General features: G+C 43.3%; 1 protein-coding gene across 6 annotated transcripts in view; it reads right to left on the bottom strand.

Moving 5' to 3' along the window:
• Positions 1 to 22,023, bottom strand: part of SH3PXD2A (SH3 and PX domains 2A) — a 395,650-nt gene that overhangs the window by 28,785 nt on the left and 344,842 nt on the right. For 4 of the 6 annotated variants that reach the window (XM_032786083.2, XM_032786084.2, XM_032786086.2 and 1 more), the window contains 2 exons: positions 9,573 to 9,686; positions 3,296 to 3,379 (listed from right to left, as the gene is read on the bottom strand). In XM_032786083.2, the coding sequence (XP_032641974.1) occupies positions 3,296 to 3,379; positions 9,573 to 9,686 (198 nt within the window). The remainder of the gene's footprint in view (positions 1 to 3,295; positions 3,380 to 9,572; positions 9,687 to 22,023) is intronic. The other 2 variants (XM_032786085.2, XM_075072791.1) reach the window with 1 other exon arrangement.

Here is a 22,023-nt window from a genome sequence, read left to right as displayed (position 1 = left end):
GAATTGATTGGAAGCAAGTTTATGCCAGAATTAACTCAAAAATGCTACATTTTCCTTAACTTGTGGCAGAGAGGTACCAAGTAAAATATATAAAATGTAACTGTCTGCAAATCAGACCTTTATGAGGCCCTATAAAAGCAACAGGCCGAGAGAACGGATGTGAACTGCTGACTTTCTCCTTCAGCTGCTTGATCTGAAACTACATTAGCTAGGTCAACAGTACTAGCAGAGCTTGCTACAATCCTTAGACCTCCACCCAGAAGAGGGCAGAACCCATTACAGCGCCTTCTTCAAAATATTTTTGCCTTCTGAATCTAAACAATAACGGCCAAGGTTCTCAAAAAACTAAGAGTGATTTTTTGAACGGACAATTTGTGACCCTTTCAATGGGGCCTCATTGTCACGAAGTGCTAAGCACCCAGCCTCTGAAACCCAAACCCCTTTTCAAGGTGGACACCCAGAAGCTGGAACATCCAAAAGTCACTAGTCGCTTTTGAAAAACCTTGGCCTTTAGAGACAGTGTCCAAATTCAAACCCAGATTCTAGTCTCTAAGTGATTACTTGGTATAGGTTGGGCCAGTAGAACAGTCTATTTAAGTTTGCCCAACACTTCCCCTTACAGCACCCTGTTTTCAGTTGCTTATTACTTTGCCAAATCATTTTGGCTGAAGTTTTCCACTCCAGTGGGGTCTCAGGCTGATTTCTTTTTAAAACTATCAGCTAAAATGCTCCAGCTGTTTCTCAGAACAAGGCTAGAGAAAAAACACATTGTTTGGCTTATGTTAACAAATTCCGGTGATCTTTTCTTTGAATATAGCTAGCTCATCAATGCTCTGGTGCAGAGACAGGGAATTTGGAGGGGGTGTGGCTTTTGTGTCAGGTGTGTGTCTTTAGCTGTCCCTATGAAAATCCACCAGCTTTTGCCAAGTTAAAAGCCTTTGAAAAATTGCTGTTTGCACATGTTCAGCAGAGACATACTTTTCAAGCTAAATTCCCGGGAAACTACAGGTCCACTGAGTATGTGCAAGCCCTGGGCTGAGCTAGATTTTCCCCGGAATTGCAGCACTAGCCTGGTGCAGGCTGTGCTGGGTCCAGATCTGGGCATCTCAGCTCAGAGCAGAGAGACGGTCTTTCCTGAGTTCTCAATGAGGAAGCCACCAGATTCAAATACAGAGGGGACAAGGGCTGGACATGGGGAAGGAGGCAGGGGGAGTAGATTAGGACAAGAAGCTGGAGAGACTGGGAGTGGAGGCTGGCAGGGAGGGGAAGAGGGAAACCAGGAGTTGGGGGAAACCAGGATTGAGAGTTAGGGAATGGGGGCTGAGGAGGAAATGAGGAAGAGACACACTGGCTAGACCAGGACAAGGAGCAAGGGGAAGGAGATTGCGACTGGAAACCAGTAGGGGACATGGAAAAGATGGGCAAGGAGACTAGGATTTGAAAACTGACATTAGCTAGGGAAGGAGCCTATGAGTGGGATGAGGAACCTTGGGTGGTGAAGAGACAGGACAGGGACAGGTTGGAGGGGACAGGGAAGAGAGGGTCAAGCCTGGTGGGAACAAGCCCACTTGTGCATATGCATTATGGAATCATATAAATTGAAGACAATCATAATGCATACGTACAAGGGGGCCAAATTAAGACTGCATAGGTACATTAAATATCAGCATTTCCTAATTCTTAGTGCTTGATTTTGCAAACTTAAAATAGTATAATGTCATTTTCTGCATGCAATATAATACATAGGACAAGAAATGTCTCTTTGCTCAGTTTGAAAACGCTATATGGAAATTGCTGTTATTCATGGGAATTCAAGTTTCTTGGTCAGAGAGAAGTCACTCTAGAAGTATCTAATAACGGCTATGTACATTCAAACTGAAAAAACCCTCCCATTCTCTGCAGCACAGAAACAAGTGCTTTGGTTTCAGCATCGTCATGTCTAGTATGTGCACTTATATTCTTCAGAGGCTTTTCATTGGCTCAGGGACCCCTTTGTTGGGGAAGGAACAAGATCTGGTCTTCTGGTATTTTTGGCTCCCGGATGGTGGAGCTGTTATGAAAACATGTTTTTGCTTTTGGGAACCACTGAGGGGGCCAAAATAATACAACCATCTGTAACCAACCACACAGATTTGGTGACAGCTGGGGTTTCCTTCCCTGTATACAGAAACATCCATGTTGCAGTGGAATCTAAATTCACAAGTTTTGCTTTCCCCTCTCCTCACCCACTAGCACCTTTAAGAGCATTCGTTTATTTTTAATGAAGATAGGATTTACTTGTGCATAGGTCTGGCTCCATTCCCTTGCAAAGGTCTCCTCTAAGCAAAGAGCAATAATAGAGGAAAGTCACTTTCATTCCCTCCATCCCCCAAATGCACTGGGTTGACACCAAGAACCTGCTAAGTCAGGACTATCCCACAGAGAGGTAAATCTTAATCCACAATTCTGGTTGTTATTTCATCAGTGTCTCATGGCTCAAGTTCTTTGGAAAAATCCAATCATAATGTCAATCTTAGCATTATGTTAAAAAAAAAAAATCTTCAGATCGTGGGAAGGCCAGTAAATATCATTCCAATCTCTATCTAAATCTTTCCCTAAAAAAGGAAGGCTGAATCCTTGAGACCAAGTTCTTTTTTCCAATATTTTTTTCGTGAACCTCTACAGAAATGAGTGTTTGAGACTGAAACCACAAGGAGAAAAACACCAAAAGAAGGACCATTTTTGTGGCATTACTGGTCTGACTGGGAACATCAAAAATATTGCCAGAAAGCTATACATTCTCTACAGGTCTCAATTTTCTGGATGAAGTCTGAGGATGCATCCAGGTGCTCATCCAAACTCAATCTCTGATGCTTTTGCAGTTCACGCATCCCTGTGTTTTCAGATATTTTCTTTATTTTTCTGATAAGGAACTGTAAAAGTATCACTTGTTTATTTGCTTAAACTTAGGAAAGAGAGAGAGTAGAAATGTGCCTGAAGCAAACACCAGATTGGACTGCTTCCAGATTGGGTGGGGAGTCAGACTCCAGGGCCAAGTTTTGCTGTTGGCTCATCTCTGAATGGGTTGAACCAAACTTTGACTCCATATACTCTCAAAATCAATACTTCGATGTCCGAAATCTGCATCTGAATTTTGCCGCCCAGACCTAAGTCTATCACCAAGTAAACAAGATTGGGTCAACCAAAGACATGCCAATGGTTCCCTTTCGGCATGCTACATGGCAGGAGATGAGGAGCAGCAGCAGAGCTCAGCTTTTGTGCCTTTAAGGGGACTATGCCACAGGAAGCTATTCACCTCGACTCTGCTGCCTGTTGACTATCCCGCCCAGCGTCCATCGCCGGTCCAGGCGTCTCAGGTGAGCCTTGCGTCGCTTAGAAACTAGTTTGGAACATGGATGGAAACACAAAAAAAGAAAAGAAAAGTGATGGAGGGGTGGGGAATAAAAACAACATAATAATTATGAGAACTGATCTTGTTAGCAAGAACTGATTAGGTGGAATGCAAAACACTCTTGGGTTTTAGTTTATACAATACAGGAAGCAAGTTAACTTCTTGAGCCCCAGGAACATACAGCAACAGAACTGTCATTGCATTTACTAGTCATCTCTGCTATTGGCTTTTTAAAACAAATTAGAATTTTAGTTTTTACACCCTGGATTAGATAACGCGTGTCTAGGACTTTGAAATTCTGAAGAGCTATTATTGCTGTTTCCTCTACTCAGATGCAAGATCTCTGGGGCCTCCTCGATCTTGTCCAGGGCTATGATACTGTATATATTTTAAAGTAAGTTTTTATATGACCTGTAGAAAGCTATTACTGTATATACGCGATCATAAGCCAGTTCATTCATAAGCCGAACCCCCAAGATGGATAAGTAAAAATGGAAAAACACTTTTTATAACTCGTTCATAAGCCGATACTATAATTCGGGGGTCAGCAAACTTTGGCTCCTGGGCCATCAGGATAAGCTGCTGGGGGGCCGAGATGGTTTGTTTACCTTGAGTGTCCGCAGGCACGGAGGTAAACCTAAGTAAACAAAAAGTGTCCCGGTGCACCAGCTGCTCACCCTGACTGGCCGGGACAGCAATTGATGGGGAATTATTTATTTATTGGGAGGTGGGGTGGAGAAGAAGCTTGGAGTCAGGAGAGTAACCCTGTGACCACCCCACACATGACCGCACCCCTAGCCCGGGACCCCCACACTCCTCCCACCTTATCTGGGGAGGATGTCTCTGGCCTGGCTGGAGCTGCTCTGGCAGGCTGGACAGCACGGCCACAGTCTGCTCCGGCGGATCAGACTGGGTGAAGCGGCCACAGCATGTTCCAGCGGAGTGGGGCTGGGCGGCCACAGCCTGCTTTGGGGGTGGGGCCGAGCAGCATGGCCGTAGCCTGCCAGCCCCAGAGCTGCAGCTGCTTTGGAGGCTGGAGGGAGAGCAGCGTGGCCAGAAGTGGAGAAATCTGGCCCTGCCTCTTCCCTTCTGGCTGTGGGGGGGCAGTATCCCATCTCTCCCTCTCTACACCTGTTTATAAGCCGACCCCCTTCTCTGGTGCTTCCCTTTTTTACTAAAAAATTCGGCTTATGAACGAGCATATACGGTAAGTCGTACTCTGCTCTTCGTTGTACTTCCTGAGCACTAACATACTATCACTACTATATGGTTTGTTGTTTTGGGGGTTTTTTGGTTTGTTTTTGTTTTTTAGAAAATACGTTTTCTACTACAAACTGATTTTTTTAAGCACACTTTTGTCCAGGCAAATTTTTTTTTTTTAAACAAAAACAAACAAACCCCACACAAATCAGGAAGGTTTCCTAAATATTGACTAGAAATTGATAGTTAAAATTAAACTGAAATGGAAATGTCTGAACATTCCCATATTTTAGGGGAAGTTCAGCTCCCAATCCACACTCCTTGGGTCAGGCCTCAGTTTTCTACCATTAAAATAATAATCTTTAACACTCTTAAATTTCAGGGGTTCAAGAAGTGAACGTGACAGAGTTAAGAATTAGTTTCACACTAAGTAACAGTTTATGCTTTAAAAATTATAACAAAGAAAAAAAAACACTTGTGAAAATGGTATTGTTAAAATAGCTGTGCACAGAGGATACTTCTTGATTGAAATGCCAGAAAACACACAGTTTACCAGGTCACATACATGGGACGGTCCTTTAGTTCACTCCCTTGCTCATGTATTGTGATTTTGAGATAGTAACCACTGAATGGGGAAGGCTTCCATACTAATGTCGGCATTATAAAAAGGCATTCATTGCTGCTTTAAAGAAGGTATGTGAGGTATAGTCTATATTCCTTCTTCCAAAACATTAAGCTTCAAAACAGCTAATTACGTGCAAAATACAACAGTATGGATTTACTGAAGTTGGGTTAAATTTTTAAAAGGTGCCTTGAATGACTTAGGAGCCTCAATGACAGTGAATTTCAACAGGACTTCTGAATTATTGATATTTTTACCTAGTATCCAGTAATGCCTACGTTCGGTCAGTCTGGAGACATCCTGAATCAGTAACCAAAACTGAGAGCATGGTTCTCCATGACCATGCTGTAGAGGGGATCAAAATGGGGAGAATGACAGAAAACGGAAGAGGAGCGCGATTTGCTCATGGAGAGCACCGAGATATTAAAAAGGAATAAATAAATAATTAGTAACCTAAGTTTTCAAACAAGCATCTTCGTGCCTTTTCCCATGCTGCCCCTCACACTTGGGAGGAGCTCCTTGTAAGCTACTGCAAAGATACCTCATGAGCTTGCTTAAAACTTTCCTTTTCCATGATACCAACAAAAAAAACTTAACAGTGAGGCTGATGGTCTGACGAGTACACAGCCTGTCATGTTGACCAATATTGTCTCATTGTTTCCTGTACTCTGCCTTCTGTCTGTGTCCATCTGTTGTCTCTTCTCTTAAATTATAAGCTTGAGACAGAGACCGTCTTTTTGTTCTGTGTCGGCACAGTGCCTAGCAGAATATACACCACTAGAGTTCCTAGGTGCTACGGTAATATTGATTATTATTAGTAATAATTATATCAGCCTGAACAGAACTATCCAGAGAGTGTGCGCTTATACCACTCCTGTTGGCTTCAGTGGGAGTTTGAGTGCTCAGGGAAGAAGTGGCAGGAAATACAGGTCATTGCATATTCTTGGAATCCTTCGTCCTGGGGCTTTGGATCCTCTGAGTAATCAGAGCTTTTTCCCCACTCCTGTCAGAAGCCAAGTTACTTTCAGCTGGAATCAAAGTGTTCTAAACCAGAGGGTTTTACGTGAGAAGGGTGGGAGGGACTCAACGGTCTGAATAGGAGAAGGAACCTTTTTTTTTTTTTTTTTTTTCCTAAGTGTGAGTTGCAGTTTATAGACCACAAAGTTTTGGCCAAAAAACTAAATTCTGTTACAGGAAAAGACTTACTTGAACTCCCTTGGGCTTCTGAACAAGGGATTTACAACTCAGGTCCTAGACAGGAGACTAGCAGTCTTCACACCTTGCTCTTAATGTCATTTCCCGCCCCCACCAGTTTAATTCGGTAAGATTCTCCAATCTACATTTCCTTGCATAAGGCTTTCATTTTGCTGTAATTATGCTAAAGGATGGAATACCGGAGTACTGCAGGAGGTAAAGTGGTGGTTGGATTATAGTCAAGATAGATCAGAATTAAAAACTAAACCAAGAGTAAACAGAGAGTAGGGCAGTGTTAGAAAGCATTGATCAGAAAGAGAAACAAGAGAAAGAGAGAACTTAAAGGTGTGGGGGAAATGAACGCACTCAAGTTACAGTTTTCATTTATCCAGATACAAACCGAGGGATTTGCTCAGACACTCTACCAGAGAAAAAGGAATAAATCAAAGAAGAGCTCTGCAGACATACCAGTGAACACAAGGAACTCCCTATTGTTCTATCTAATCCAGCATTCCTGTCAGCAACAGTGGTCCACAGCAGATGCTACATGGAAAGATATAAAAACCTTTCCACATAATGGAGATATATTCCTGTTCTTTCATGACAATCCTTTTATATCCTGGACCTTGAAGGCCCGTACTAGCTCTGAACAGCCCTAAGCTCTGATGAAGTTTGGTTCCAGTGCTGAATTCTGTTCACTACAGCTAGTGTAACTGCTGATGTTACTCATCAATATAAGCATCTAATCACTTAAGAAAAGTCTTCCTAAAATATTGGTTTCAACAATATCCTGTGGCTGTAAGTTCCACAGGTTTATCATCTGTTACATAAACAGACTTACTTTGATCTCTTTTTAAATGTTTTTCTTACATTTCAGGAGAGAAAGACAAAGCTCTGAGAATCTAACTCATTTGCTCTAACTCCAGTTGGAACACTGGCTCTCTCAAACCCCTTAACCTTTCTATATTCTTACTTTATCATCCCTAAACATGTTGTGTCTCAATTTCATTGGCGGTCCCCTTTTTTGTGTATTATGAAAAAGGGTAAATGGAAGAGAGACTGCTTTATCTCCTCTACCATTCCTTACTTCATAAACCCCTAGCATATGCCCTCTTCTTTGTCTCTTAACTAAAGCATATGAAACTTTTTACTCTTCCTTATGCTTCTAATAATCATCATGCAGCCATTCTATTATGAGGCAAGGTAAAGAATGGCCTCGATACATAAGAAATAGGAGGAAAATAAAGAACAGAAGTAGTCTTTGATTATGTGGTTATGACATAAAAGGAAAGAATTATTAAAAATGTAGAGAAAAGGAGAGCTGGGGCACATTAAAGCAACAGCAGAGATAGCGTAATATTATTTGTCATGGGAATTGAAGCGAGACCAAAAAGGCAAAGAATAACGTCTCGAATTTCAGCAGATCCAATTCTGGAAGAAGGCAGAGTGTGTGGAGCATAACTGATGAGAGCAATACAAAGTAGTGAGGGTAGAAAGGGGAAATACAGGAACCGTTCAAAGAAAGTTCTGTGCCTCAGGGTTCCATGTGCCATCTGGCAACAACTCCGTGAAAAAGTAATTTAAACAAGGTAATATGGATGAATAAGGACATGTAGAAATCAATCAAGGGTATGAAAGGCTTAAACAACTACGAGGTCTGAAACATCTAATGTGTCCTAGGAGACAAGGAAACGGGGGAGATTTCAGAAGAGACAGACATGAAATGTGTGAACACAATTTCAGTGACAGCAGCTACCTCTTATATTTTAAAACATTGTGCTGTTTCTGCTGAAGAGAACACATCACCCAAGTCTGGTTCATTGACTACCTGTCCACTTTTATGCCCAATTCAAGGTCGTAGCCTCTGTTTAGGAACCCTTAATGGCCTGGGATATGGCTTGCTTAAACCAAGGAAAGTTGTTACAGGGCCATGGAAGATTGGGATAAACCAGAGTTGTCACCCTTGGGGCACAGTATAAAGAATCTATTGTGTGTGTTTGTTCTTAATAGACTGGCAGTCACCCCAAAGCATGTTCAGATAGGAGGTTCATAGACAGGAATGAGAGCTACACTTCCGTTTTGTTTGTACGTGGACATTTACATAAAGGACACCCAGGTACTACAGTGATGGGTTCTTTAGAATTGAGTAAATCATAATAAAACAGTGTCCTTTGTACACAGTTACTGCATGAATATTCCCATTAAGAGGTGGTTAAGTAGAACGACACAGGTGTAACCATACTATCCCATTTCAGAGCTTGATTCATGTATTCCTAGCCAAAATGATGCAGTTAGAATACATATAAGCCTACTTCTTACCATGACAAGTGACTCTTCGGCTTTAGTGGAGTGAGACAGTTCTCTAACACGATTTACCCTTCCACCCACAGCCACAAACAATGAAATCTAATTCTAATGGCAATTAAAAAAAAAAAAAAAAGTAACAGACATGCTGAACTTCTGTAGAGAGAGAAAGAGTTACCAAAAGTGAGGAGCAGAAGTCACTCTTCCTCCTCTTGAGCATCTCTAATAAATATTAGAATTATCTTCAGGAGACTCTTTTCAAACAAAGCAGCAGAGAATCCTGCGGCACCTTATAGACTAACAGACATTTTGGAGCACGAGCTTTCGTGGGTGAATACCCACTTCGTCAGTGAACACCCACGAAAGCTCATGCTCCAAAACGTCTGTTAGTCTATAAAGTGCCACAGGATTCTCTGCTGCTTTTACAGATCCAGAGTAATACGGCTACCCCTCCGATACTTCTCAAACAAAGACATTGATCTTGACAGAAATTCTTCACTGTGCAAATTGTCTCCCAGAATGGCAGAACGTGGATATCCAAGATATACAAGGACACAGGCTGCTCAGACTGAAGGTCTTGAGTGTCATTTGCTACCCTTAACAAATGGCACCCTTTGCTTTAGAATCCCCTGGTGCACTCAGCCCAATAGGAAGAAATTCAGGCCTCGTACTCAAGTCTGATCTCTTCCGTGGCAGTGAATTTGCTGTTACTAGATAGCAAAAGTGACCAGTGAACTGGCTTAAGAATCACACCCTGCAGTCACCGCAGTCGGTCGTTGATAACTTGTTTTTAAAAAGGTCTGATTTCTGAAATCAAGAGGACTAATTGAAAGCTTCCCCTAGATACCAAAGAATTCATACCTTCCCCAGCTTTGGATGTGTTAATTTCCGAATCATCTCTAGTGCCATTTTGGGATTCCAGGTATGTGGCAGGGACCCAGCCCTGTTCCTCTGCTGTGCTCACAAACCACCAACCTGCAAGAGAGAAAGAGAAGTTATCAGCACTGGAAGGAATAGCCCCCTAAAACAACTCTGATGCTCAGCAGGATCCCAGAAAACAAAAAAACAGTTACAGCTCTGCAAGTCAATGATCTGGGGCAGAACTGAGGTGCCCTGCAGCAGTTTAGACGCAGACTCAATAGCACTATTTAGCATTTCTACTGTACTATCAGGAGCCGCACAGAGCTTTCCAGGGGGCCCATTATTGCCCTCATGCAACAACCACATGGGGACTCAGTAGCAGAATTCAGTTCAGAATTTAGTTCTGTCCTCACCACAGTCCCTGTTCCAATAACTAGAATCCCATTAGCAGATTCTTTGATCCAACCAGTTAAAACAAGTCTTAGTGACACAACTCTAGTCAACACATTTTAAAGAGAAAACAGCAGGGGCCACACAAACCCTAGCACCAGAAGGCAAATAAAAAAACAACAACAAAAATCAAGAGGAGGAGCTCAGTGTAGCTTGAAAGCGCGTCTCTTTCAGCAACAGAACTCTGTTCAAAGATGTTACCTCACCCCCATCTGGTGTCTAATAAAAGTCAAAGGCAGTAGTTTCTTAATCCTTGCACCAAGACTTTTGTAAAGTCACTTCAAAAGGGGATACAAAATATTAATAACAAAAAATTTCTAGAGCACCCCTCCCCTTAGGATATCAAAACAGTAACTGAATTCTACACACTGGAGGTACTGTCGAGTAGTTTACACTATGGAGATGGGGAAAATGGAGGAATAGAGAAGTTAAATGTATTTAACAGTTAGCAATGATTCAGTAGTGATTTCAGTCTGTAAAGCATTAATTCCAGCCTCAATTCCAGCCTCCTTCCAACCCCTTTAAAACCCACTTCTACCATGCCGCCTACAGAAAATTGCAGGCTACTAATGGCTAGTTAGAGCGCCACTGGGGATTGGAGACATCCATTTATTTATTCCATCATAAAAAACATAAATATGCATGTCTCTGAACCACACACAGATTAACTGTGTCACTGTCTCTATTATCCTTGTCCTCCCGCCCCTATTGCCTCTTGTTTTCTTACATCTGCTGCATATTTGATTGGACTGTAAGATCTTTTGGGCAGTGACTATTTTCATAAATATTTGTACAATGCCTAGTGAAGTGGGGCCTCTGGGTGCTACCCGAAACACAAACTTCTCATGCCCTACTGTAGTCACTAGACCAGGGGTAGGCAACCTATGGCACGGGTGCCGAAGGCGGCACATGAGCTGATTTTCAGTGGCACTCACACTGCCTGGGTCCTGGCCACTGGTCCGGGGGGCTCTGCATTTTAATTTAACTTTAAATGAAGCTTCTTAAACCATTTTTAAAAGCCTATTTCTTTACATACACAAATAGGTTAGTTATCATATATAGACTTATAAGACTTCTAAAAATGTATAATGTATTACCGACACACAACTTTTAATTAGAGGTATTAAATGAAGATTCGAAAACCCTTCTGAAAGGTGCCGATCCCTGCACTAGGACATGCTGCCACCTAACAAATAACGTGGATATTAATAATAAAGGGACTAGATAACCTTCTATAGCAGCCTGTGGTATATAAAACTGATTAGTGCAAGTGAGTTTCTGATATCCTAGTTTACAGTCTCCAGAGGTATGAAGAAAAACACAGCTCTTCTGTCTGTCTACTCCCAACCTCGTTACAGACCATGAACTATTTGCTTACTACTATTATGAGACCCCATTGATATTGATGCCCATTTGCTGTTGCAGCACACAATAGCGAAGGACCAGTGCCGGTTGGAGAAGCTGACGAGTCAACGTGGTGGGGACCGGGCTGCATGGATGCTTACAAGTTGGGTCCAGGTGTGTGCGAACACATCAGTGAGGTGCGTGCAGGAACAGGTTGAGTTTATGAATAGGCCGATACCAACTGTCATTGTTCGTCATCACGGATTCACAGTATAGTCATAGATTTTTATAGATGCTATTTACTATTTAATGAATGTGTTGTAATTGTCCGGGTATTGACCAAAAGGAGTTGTGCAGGGGTCACAAGGGTATGCGGGTGGGTCGTGGGTGGAAGGCACGGTATGCTATCTCACTCTGCACGGATGCTAGCCTTCAGGAGTGGATGCTGGATAGCGGTGGCTATGCTGTCTGGGAGCCAGTTGAAGGCGAGCGCTGTCGGTAGCAGTGGCGCAGAAATAAGGGTGGCCCGCAGATATGGTATTGCACCCTTACTTCTGCCCTGCTGCTGCGAACGGGCCCAGTTCAGCCGCTGCACTCTCCGGCCACCAGCTCTGAAGATGTGCAGAAGTAGTGTGCACTCTACAATCATCCGTCCCCCAGCCCCCTAAATAACCTTCAACACATCTGCCTCCTCCTTCTGGAGACACCAGGTCACCCGGAGGGGGGGGCAGGGGCAATTTGCCCACGCTCTGGGCCCTGCCCGGGCCCCTGAGAGTTTTTCGGGGGCCCTGGACGGGTCCTCACTACTCTGGGAAAACTCTCACGGGGCCGGCCCGGGCTTGTCTTCTGCTCCATCGTTCTTTGCTGCGGGGTCTTTCTGCTCCGGGACCTGCTGCGAGTGCAGTTTTCAGCAGCAAAGCCTCAGGCCCCTGATATCCTCCTGGGTGGCACCTGTCAGACACACACACACACACACACACACACACACACCCAGTTTGAGAAACACTGGTCTCCCCTGTGAAATCTGTATACAGTAAAGCACACAGAAGACCAGATTTCATGGTCCGCAACACATTTTCCAAGGACGTGAATTCGGTAGGGCCCTACTTATGAAAGAGGCTGCAGAGTCTATTGCCACAAGCCAGCTAGTCTATGACTTTAGTTCTCTCTTAATTGAAGCACATTTTCAACATGGGTGTTAAAAATCTCCAATGCTGGTTCCAGGTCCAACTATGATGGAAGATTTCACCGGAAGGATATACAGGTATTAAACCCACTCCTTTCTACTCTACAGGACTGAATACACCATGCACCCCAAGAAACCATATCCACTGGCCAGCCATTCCACAGCTGCTATGTAACGCCACTCAGACATGGATTTCTATTTTCTGGCCCAAGAGAGATTTGGAAACTTTATTTCACAACATTCATGGTCTGAGTTTAAATTTAGTTCTCTTCCCAGCACGAGGTAGATTTTCCCTGACATGGTGCTCACCCAAGGCAGTGGATATAGAGAAGTTAACAGAGCCAAGTAATTTCAAAACAGACTTTTGTTGTTTGGTTTTGGGTTTTTTTGTTTGTTTTTTAGCAGTAGCATATTAACATGGGTATCATATGAAATGTAACATACATTTATAGTGAACAAATACACAATTAGTATGCCAGAAGCTAACAAATCAGCTGATATTAATTAGACTGGAAGAGTTTATGTAAACCCTTCCTCCAAAGAAGATTAAGATAACTGTGCAAAGGACTAGATTATAACTTTGCATGTTCAACGTGGCCAACTTAAAAATTATAACAGAAGTCTTAAGGTTGAGAGCACACACTCAAAAAATAATACTGATTTAATGAAACCGTATTTTATATTACATTTCTTAGAGCTCTGGTTATTTCTCTCCCCCCGCCCCCAGTTTGTCTTAAGTTGGTTCCAGGCTCCACTACCTCCTAGCACAGCTTGTAAATTCCTTGAGCTAGACCCATGCCCCCAAGAGGAGTTTTCAGATGCCAAGCTGTCGTGAAGTACCTGCGCTGCTAAGCAGCACGCACAATCCCTGCAGGGCCTCCATAAAACCTGAAATAGAAGAAGATTCGACTAAACATGTATGGAATTGGCTAGTTACAACAGAATAACTTCTTTCCCCGCCCACTCAGCTCCAACACTACTGATTAATTTCTCTTCAAATATGGTTTGATTTTTAAGTCTCAAATGGAGATTTGCATTAAAAATGAGTAAGGCAACACCATCATATTATTCTGTTAATACATTTATATCAAGCCCCATCTTAAAGCCTGTTAGGTTTCTTTCCTCCATTACTCCTGTTGGGAGCTGTTCCAGAACCTCACTCCTCTGATGGTTAGAAACCATCTAATTTCCAGCCTACATTTATTTATGGCCATTTTATTCCTATTCGTTCTTGTGCTAACACTGTCCTTCAAACGTAAATAGCTTTTCTCCTCCCTGATACTTAGAGAGAAATCCTATTCCCTATCAGTTTGTTTTACTAAGCTAAACAAGTCAAGTTTTTAAGCCTCTCATAGGACAGGCTTTTCATTTCTCTGATCATCCTAATAGCCCTTCTCTGCCCCTTCTCCAGTCTGAATTAATCTGTCTTGAATTTGGGTGACCAGAATTGTACACACTACTCCAGATGTGGTCTCACCAGGGCCTTGTACAATGGCATTAATACTTCCCTATCTCTACTGAAAATACCTCTCGATACCTCCTAGGACTGCATTTGCACCTCCACCTTCCCCCAAGTCGCAACACACTGGTAACTCAGTCATCCTGTGATCTACTAATACACTCAGGTCATTCTCCTCTGCCATTTCCAATTGAAATCCTCAGCTTATAAAACAGAAATTGCTGTTAGTATGAAGTGTAAGGTCGTGCACTTAGAGGCTATTACATTTCATCTCCCCTATTCACTTGGGGGGAGGGATAGCTCAGTGGTTTGAGCATTGGCCTGCTAAACCCAGGGTCATGAGCTCAATCCTTGAGGGGGCCATTTAGGAATCTGTGGCAAAACCTGTCAGGGACAGTAGCTGGTCCTGCTGTAAAGGCAGGGGACTGGACTCAATGACCTTTCAAGGTCCCTTCCAGTTCTCTCTCTATACACACACCTATCTCATTTCTATTACTCCAGTCCTCAAAAGGTCATCCAATTCTTCCTGTAGGATATTCTGATCCTCCTCAGTGCAGACAATGCTTCACAACTTTGTCTTATCAGCAAGTTTCATTAGAACACTCCAACCTTTTATGCCAAGGTCACAAATGCAAATATAGAGTAAGATCAGTTCCAAGGCTGAGCCTTCAGGAACTGCACTAGTAACCACCCTCTATCTAGCCTTTCAGCATAGCCCACTGTGATCTCCCTTTTAGCCAGTTCCTTACCCACCTTACAATTCTTGTACTAATCCCCATATTCGCCTGTTTAATATTTTCCCCAATACTTAAGTCCAAATAAATGAGATCTTGCATATTTCCCTTATCTAGTAAATCAGTCTGACATCTGCCTATAGTAAGCACATGCTGCATTTTATCCCATCTTCTTTAATTATTCTTACTATCAATGTTTGTTCTAAAGCCTGACCTACTATTGAGGTCAGATTAATGGGTCTGTAGGTGCCCAGGTTGATTTCCCCCTCCCTTCCTTAAATAGTCAACCTCACTGGCTGCCGCACATTGTCCTCCCATCCATTCACCGTGATACCACAACCCTTCGGGAATTCCAGCGGATCGTGGAAGACGAATGTCTCTCCCCAGCCACCAGGGCTTCAACAACATCCATCACCACAGCTTGAAGTCACAAACTCTTCTGGACCCATGCGTTTAATGTTTGCCAATGCAACTTCAACCCTGATGAAGCTTGGAAAACTGAATGGAGTTCACAGGAGTCACAAACATCTCATGAAAGACCTGACACAGAAGATCCCTGGCTTTGCTCTCCCGCCAAGCTCATGGGCAACCCTAAACTGCATCAGTGCAAATCATGGCAGATGCTGCACAAATGGAAAATGAAGGACACTCCAGTGTGCGACTGCGGTCACTCAGTACAGACCATGGAACAGATTCAAATACCTGATTCACAAACAGAAGGGAGGCATCACAGCATTACCCTCTGCTACTCCCAACACAATTATCTGGCTTAACCATCGGAATGGAAAATTATAGTGGTTGCCCTACATCAGGCATACTAAGAACACAAGCAGTGTGTTTATGCTATTCTCCAGTCATGTGGTACCATTCCAGATTTGACCGATTAAAAATCCTTCCTACTGGACTTGCAATTTCACATGCCAATTCTTTCAGGATTCTGGGACTGAGATTATCCGGTCCCCCCTGGACTTGAGCACATTAGGCTCGGAGTTTTGCTTCCATCTCAGATGTGATATAGTCTTCACTTCCCTATGCTCATCCCATTAGTCACCTTGCCTTTGCCCCTCTGTTCTACACCACCTCCCTGGCTGAAAAGTGAGGAAACCTCTGCAACTGGCGAACACGAACAAGTCTGCGACCACTCAGTTGGGGAGTTACTTCATTGCTCACAAATGGAGAACTGGCCTAATGATGGCAAGTCCAAGCTATAACCTCTGTATGTTGCAAATTTCCCTCTAATGCAAGAGCTGACAGACGCTTAACCAGAAGGTAGGCAAAACGCAGACTAGTTTCACAATGCAATCCACAGATGGAGACCACAGGTTCAAGAAGGCAACATTCCATTCAGATAACAGAGCACTGGATGCTAGCACTGTAGTTTCATAGGCCAGAGAGACCCCTCCGAGAGAGATTAGGACAGCTGCCATTTGCTCCATTTTGTGCAAATTACATGGGGCTTGCGGGCCATGGGCAAGTAGCCAAGGTGGCCCTCAACTGAGCGAAGTCTGGGCTACCGTGGTGCAAACTGATATGCTTCCCCCCTACCCTGCCTGCTACAGGAACTGTGCTAAGAGGCTTCTTTTTCTACAGCAGAATCAAGTGATGTATTTCTTTTGTGTTTTTTTTTCCCCCTTTCTCTGTTCAGGAGTTTAGCCTGACTTCAGAATTCATTATTAAAACCATTCTACAGCAACATCTGCAGAGAATTATGCTAAGTTATCTCTGTGTGCTGCCAAGACAGTATGAGGCTAGCTCTTGTGCTCTCACCATCTGCAAAAATTACACAGTCCATTGTGACTTGGATTAACCCTTACAGGCTCATCCTAATCTCAGACACTAATCAGAATTTAATGCCAAAGATGGCATAACTCTGAGGTGTGATCCAATACTTCTTTTTAAATTAATTTTAATAGGAGCTTTGTTCACAGAGAAGTAGTGGCTGGAATCCGCCATGTATTCACAAACCAAGGACAGCATCAGCAGCAATGCAAGCTTCCCCCGCACACTGCTATATATAAGTCTTGCTAGTAACAGCATGCCCCAGTCCTGACCCTGCTTACTTCTTGCAATAGGTAGGGGATTTTGTCCCCATGCCCATTCAATCGTTTGGTCTGTGCTGAATCTGTCTACCAGGGTGACGCTGATCGATAACTGTGATGGTGGGTTTTGTGGAATGATTAGAAAATGGAACCAGACAGACAGCTCATCCCATCTAGCCACCTAACAGGTCAGGAACATGGGCTGGATCTGCATTGGTTACTTAGGGATAAAAGCTCCACAATCTATTACCTCAGTAATTCATCCATGATTACCAACTCACATGTGTTAGGATGGCAACGAATGAAAATTCACTGTCTCCAAAAATTCGTTTACCACCAATATTAGGAGGACCTATGTTCCCACTCTTACCCCTTCATATAACACAAGAAGGGGGGTCACCTGATGAAATTAATAGGCAGCAGGTTTAAAACAAACAAGGAAGTACTTCTTCCCACAACAAAGTCAATCTGTGGAACTCATTGCCAGGGGATGTTGTGAAGGCCAAAAGAATACATGGGTTAAAAAGAGAATTAGATAGATCCATCAATGGCTATCCTCCATGAACTATTAGCCACGGGGGTCAGGGACGCAACCCCGTACTCTGGGTGTTCCTACACCTCTGATTGCCAGAAGCTGGGAGGAGGATGACAGGGGATGTATCACTTGAAATTGCACTGTTGTGTTCATTTCCTATGAAGCACCTGGCACCAACCACTGTCAGACAAACAGCAGGCTAGATGGGCTAATAGTCTGATACAACATGGCCATTCCAAAAGAGGTTTTAGGGGAAGGGGCGGAGAGGGAAGAAAAAAATAAGGGAAGTATGTCACAAAAACAACAACGATGACGACGAAACAGAATTAGAGGGAAATTAAGGAAAAAAGTTTAATGTTATGGAAAAAGTAATATGTAAAACATTAGAAAAGAAAGAAAAAAAATAACCTGGAAAATCCTTATCTCCACCTTGACCTTTGGATGGGATGATTTGAAGACTCAATCCATATCCCCTTTGGATACTACACGTCTCACCCACTGAATTAAAAAAAAAAAATTGGCGAGTTTAAGGCCCACTGTGGTGATAGATTCTCCCATCTCTTCGACAGATGAGTGTTCAGCTAGTATTGATTTAAATTCTGGGTCTTTGTTTTTATGGCTTCTCACACTGGAAGCGAGTTCACTCCTGGATTTGCAGATGCAGTTACAAGTGTAGTAGTTACGGGGAGGGCTTGAGGAGTTGGCCTTAGGATGTGTTCTCTTCTCCTGCAAAAAGACCTTACATGCCACTCCTCAAAAAGTAGATGCGGCCTCATGGCACAGACTTCTCTATCTGGCTCTGTCCAGTGCAACATGTTCCCAGGTTTCAATGTTGAGCACATTTTGAGGTTGGCCTTTAAGGTGTCTGTATTTCAGAATGGTTAAAGCAGGTTCCCTTGCTCAGTTAGCTACACAATGCTGCTTTCGGTATACGGGAAGCCTCTTTGCAGATCAGCTGTCTGACCTGGTAAAGTGGAGCCCTGATTAGCCAGGGATTTCGCAGGCAATTTGACACTTGCTAAAATTCACTCACTCACTAGTATTCTCTCTTTGAGAGAGTGGTATATGTTTTTAGAATTTGACACAGTAAAAAATTATACCCCAAAGGGGGCTGGACAACATTTTAAAAAGAAGCACAAATCTCACCTACAGAAGTGAGTTACATGTATTCTTCTAGTCAACGCTACTTTAAAAAACAAAACCCAGAAGTTTTGGAACAAGGTATGTGCTAGAGCAGCAAACTGGAACATTTGACACATGACTTGCATTTAAGAAACTGCTCCCTTTACAATAGGCTCTGCTAACTTAGACCATGTTATACAGAGGCAACTGTTCTTGAGTTATTCCTAGTTAGACACAATCAGGACTTTTCAAAACCTGGCATGCAGGCCTGCTCTTCTGAGTTAGACATTTTCCTTCAAAGATGCAGAGTTTCATTCAAGACTGAGAATGACTTGAGCAATCTTAAGAGTGTCTTCAGGATAATGATAATTCCAATATACATATAGTTATTTCAGATACTTTCCTTTTTCTGAAGTTCTCTAACACTTCTCCTCCTTAGAAGAGAGATGTAGACGGGAACAGATTAAGATTCACTGGTTTGGCACACAGATCTAGCCTAAACTCTCAGGGCAAACCCTTCGGAGAATACGCAGGAGCAACAAAGGGTGTGGAAGTCATGAGCATCAGAAGTGGGATGTAGTGAGAGTTCAACAGCATTAAATCCACTCTCACACCCATTTCTTCGTAATCTAATCTAATTTTTGTACATTGATGGAAATTTCCATGATCTCTGCTAGCTAAATTCTGCTAACAGAGGAACTGTCAATCCAGCATCTTTCATCAGCATTAAAACTAACACAACACATAAAATGTTTTTAAAGTGACACTTTCTCCTTAGGATTTTGCCCAATCAACCCAATTCTTAAGCAGACAGAACTCCATTTTTTAAAATGGTGTTTGGTGCAAGAGCACTTTTAAAACAAGGAGCTGGCTGCAGTAGTTTAGGAGTAGAGGCTGGACCACGAGCCACCGTGCAGACGAGGTGTCTAGCCCAAGAGTAAATTAATCAACTTAGTGAAATATTTAAGGCGGCTTTCATCTCTGAAATACACACCACCATTTCACAGGCTGCACTCACTGCAGATTTGGTTACAGCCAGCTTTGAGGTAAGAAGCATTTTTTTTTAAATAGAAGGAAGAGATCTAACACCAGGATGGGAGGGCATACATACCCTGTGGCTAGAGCATTGCTTGAGTACTTAAATATCAGTCACAAGGATGCACAACTGTTTACATCCCCATAATCAACCCCAGAAATCCAAGATTCAACTCCATGCCATCAGTCAAGCTCAGCTGTGCTCCAGAACCCTTTGTGCCAATTCCCAAAGCACTGGTGTCAAGTGATTAGCCCTACTACAGTTCTTTCCATCCTGGGATCGCAAAATATTTCAGAAATGTTGATTACAGACTCACAACACCCTTGTCTACCACCATCTCCATTTTCCACATGAGGAAATAAACTTTTTGCCCAAGCTGACACAGCAAGTCAGGGTCACAGCTGGGATTAGAACCCCTGACAGCCTGAGTTCAACTCACTAGCCCAAGGACCGGCAACCCCACGCAGCTCACCGGGGTAAGCACCCTGGCGGGCTAGGCCAGTTTGTTTACCTGCTGCGTCGGCAGGTTTGGCTGATTGGGCTCCCACTGGCTGCAGTTCACGTCCCAGGCCAATGGGGGCTGCAGGAAGTGGTCCAGGCCAAGAGATGGGCTGGCCGTGGCTTCCCACCACACCCATTGGCCTGGGACAGTGAACAGCAGCCAGTGGGAACCGCGATCAGCCGAACCCGCTGACACGGCAGGTAAACAAATTGGCCCGGCCCGCCAGGGTGCTTACCCTGGCGAGCCGTGTGTCAGAGGTTGCCGACCCCTGGGCTAATCCATGGTACCAGTGAGCCCCATGATGTTTCAAAGATTGTGCTGGTTCATCTGGCATTTCAAGGCAGTTGGCCATGGATCACAACAGGTTACAGGGTGCTGCTGGTACGAGAGACAGCAGGGGTAGGGAGTGGGAACATCTCCCTCCTTCTCCCCTCCCCCTCCCCCCATCACAAGAAACAGCTAACCCCATTGGGAATCATGGACTGACAGGTCAAGAAACCTTGACCTGCTGCCACTGCACCAACAATGGGTGGGAATGACAGGACAATTACAGGGAATTTTAGAGGGGGCAAGGGAAAACAAATAAATCAGAAGGCTCATGAATGTTTTGAATGTAGCCAAAGTATTCTTTTCGGATATCAATCATCATCACCACCACCACCGGCTACAAGTCTCCAGAGCACAGCTTTGCAGAATGGTACCTACCAGGTAGTCATGTTATACAGTTTCCTTGGTTCCAGGATAGTTTTTTTCACCTGGCAGCAGCCAAGGTGCTTACATCCTGACCAAGCATTCTATACACACACTGCACTTTACAGAGCAGAGATAGGTGCTCCCAGGACATTGCCATGAGTCGGTTATGCACACAGTGAAGAAATCACATCCATGAAAAACAGACGGAGAAGCACAACCCTGCTCTTTGCCATAAAGTTCAACAAACAGAGACATTCACCAGGAGGATCTGCAAAAATGTAGCAGGAACATTAGCCTGAAAGCATCCAGCCCTCACAAAACATCCTCAGCAGGAAACGCACGCAGAGTCCTCTTTGAAATATTGTTTTCTTCTCTCTCTCTTTAGGGAGTATTCAAAAAACAAAGCTGTGTTTTAACACAGAGCAGAGTCTAAAGCAACTTTGCTTAATTTGGTGATGGAAGCAGTGTTTAAAGAAAGGGGAGGTTTTGAGAGGGGGGATCTTGGGAGGGCTGGGTTTCGCTAGGTTTGCTTGTTTTGCTTGCCAGTGAATGTTTTGCTTTATGGAGCTGTTAACTGTAAAAAAAAAAAAAGTGGAATGAAAGGCCAAGAGCTGAGATCAGGGTCTATGGTTCTCCAGCCACAGTTGATAATCCCACTAACGCTTAACAGAGAGGGAGCTGCATTCCTTACTCTGCTGTAGGGGTTATTGAGGCAGTGAACAGCAGCAAGGATTAAACAGACTGTGAATGGCTTGCCAACTACAAAACCAGTTTCTCCTCCCTTGGTTTTCACACCTCAACTGCTAGAACAGGGCCCCATCCTCCCTGACTGAACTAACTTTACCCTCCGTAGATACGACACAAGAGAATTCCCCCGCCTTGTTTGTTAGCCCCCCCCACACGAGAGAAAAACTCAAACCAAGTCTTAAAAAGAAAGCTTTATATAAAAAGAAAGGAAAAACACATGAACATGATTCTATGGTCAAGTTGACAATACACATTGCTATTACTTTAAAAGAAAATATGAATAAACAGCCTTATTCAAAAGAAGAAGATCAATTGATTAGAACTTACACAATAACGACATGTTAAATAAATAAAAACAATAACGCTATTGTTTTTTCTACTTTGTACTTCAACTTTTGAAACTGAAGATTAGAGAGGAACTTGCAGGAGAGGAAAAGATCCCCTTCTAGTAGAGCCAGACACAGACAATTCCCATCCCTGAGCTTTGAAATTCCAGTTTCTGATTGGTCTTGTTCAGGTATGTTTGGTTCTCTGTGTAACCCTTTCACGGTGAAGAAAATTAACCCTTAGGTATCTGTTTATGCATCAGAGCTAGAGATAACAT

The sequence above is a fragment of the Chelonoidis abingdonii genome, chromosome 16 (genome assembly GCF_003597395.2).
Source record: "Chelonoidis abingdonii isolate Lonesome George chromosome 16, CheloAbing_2.0, whole genome shotgun sequence".
In the NCBI taxonomy this organism is placed as follows: Eukaryota; Metazoa; Chordata; order Testudines; family Testudinidae; genus Chelonoidis; species Chelonoidis abingdonii.
The sequence above is the reverse complement of the archived record's forward strand: the minus strand, read 5'-3'. Positions and strand labels throughout refer to the sequence as shown.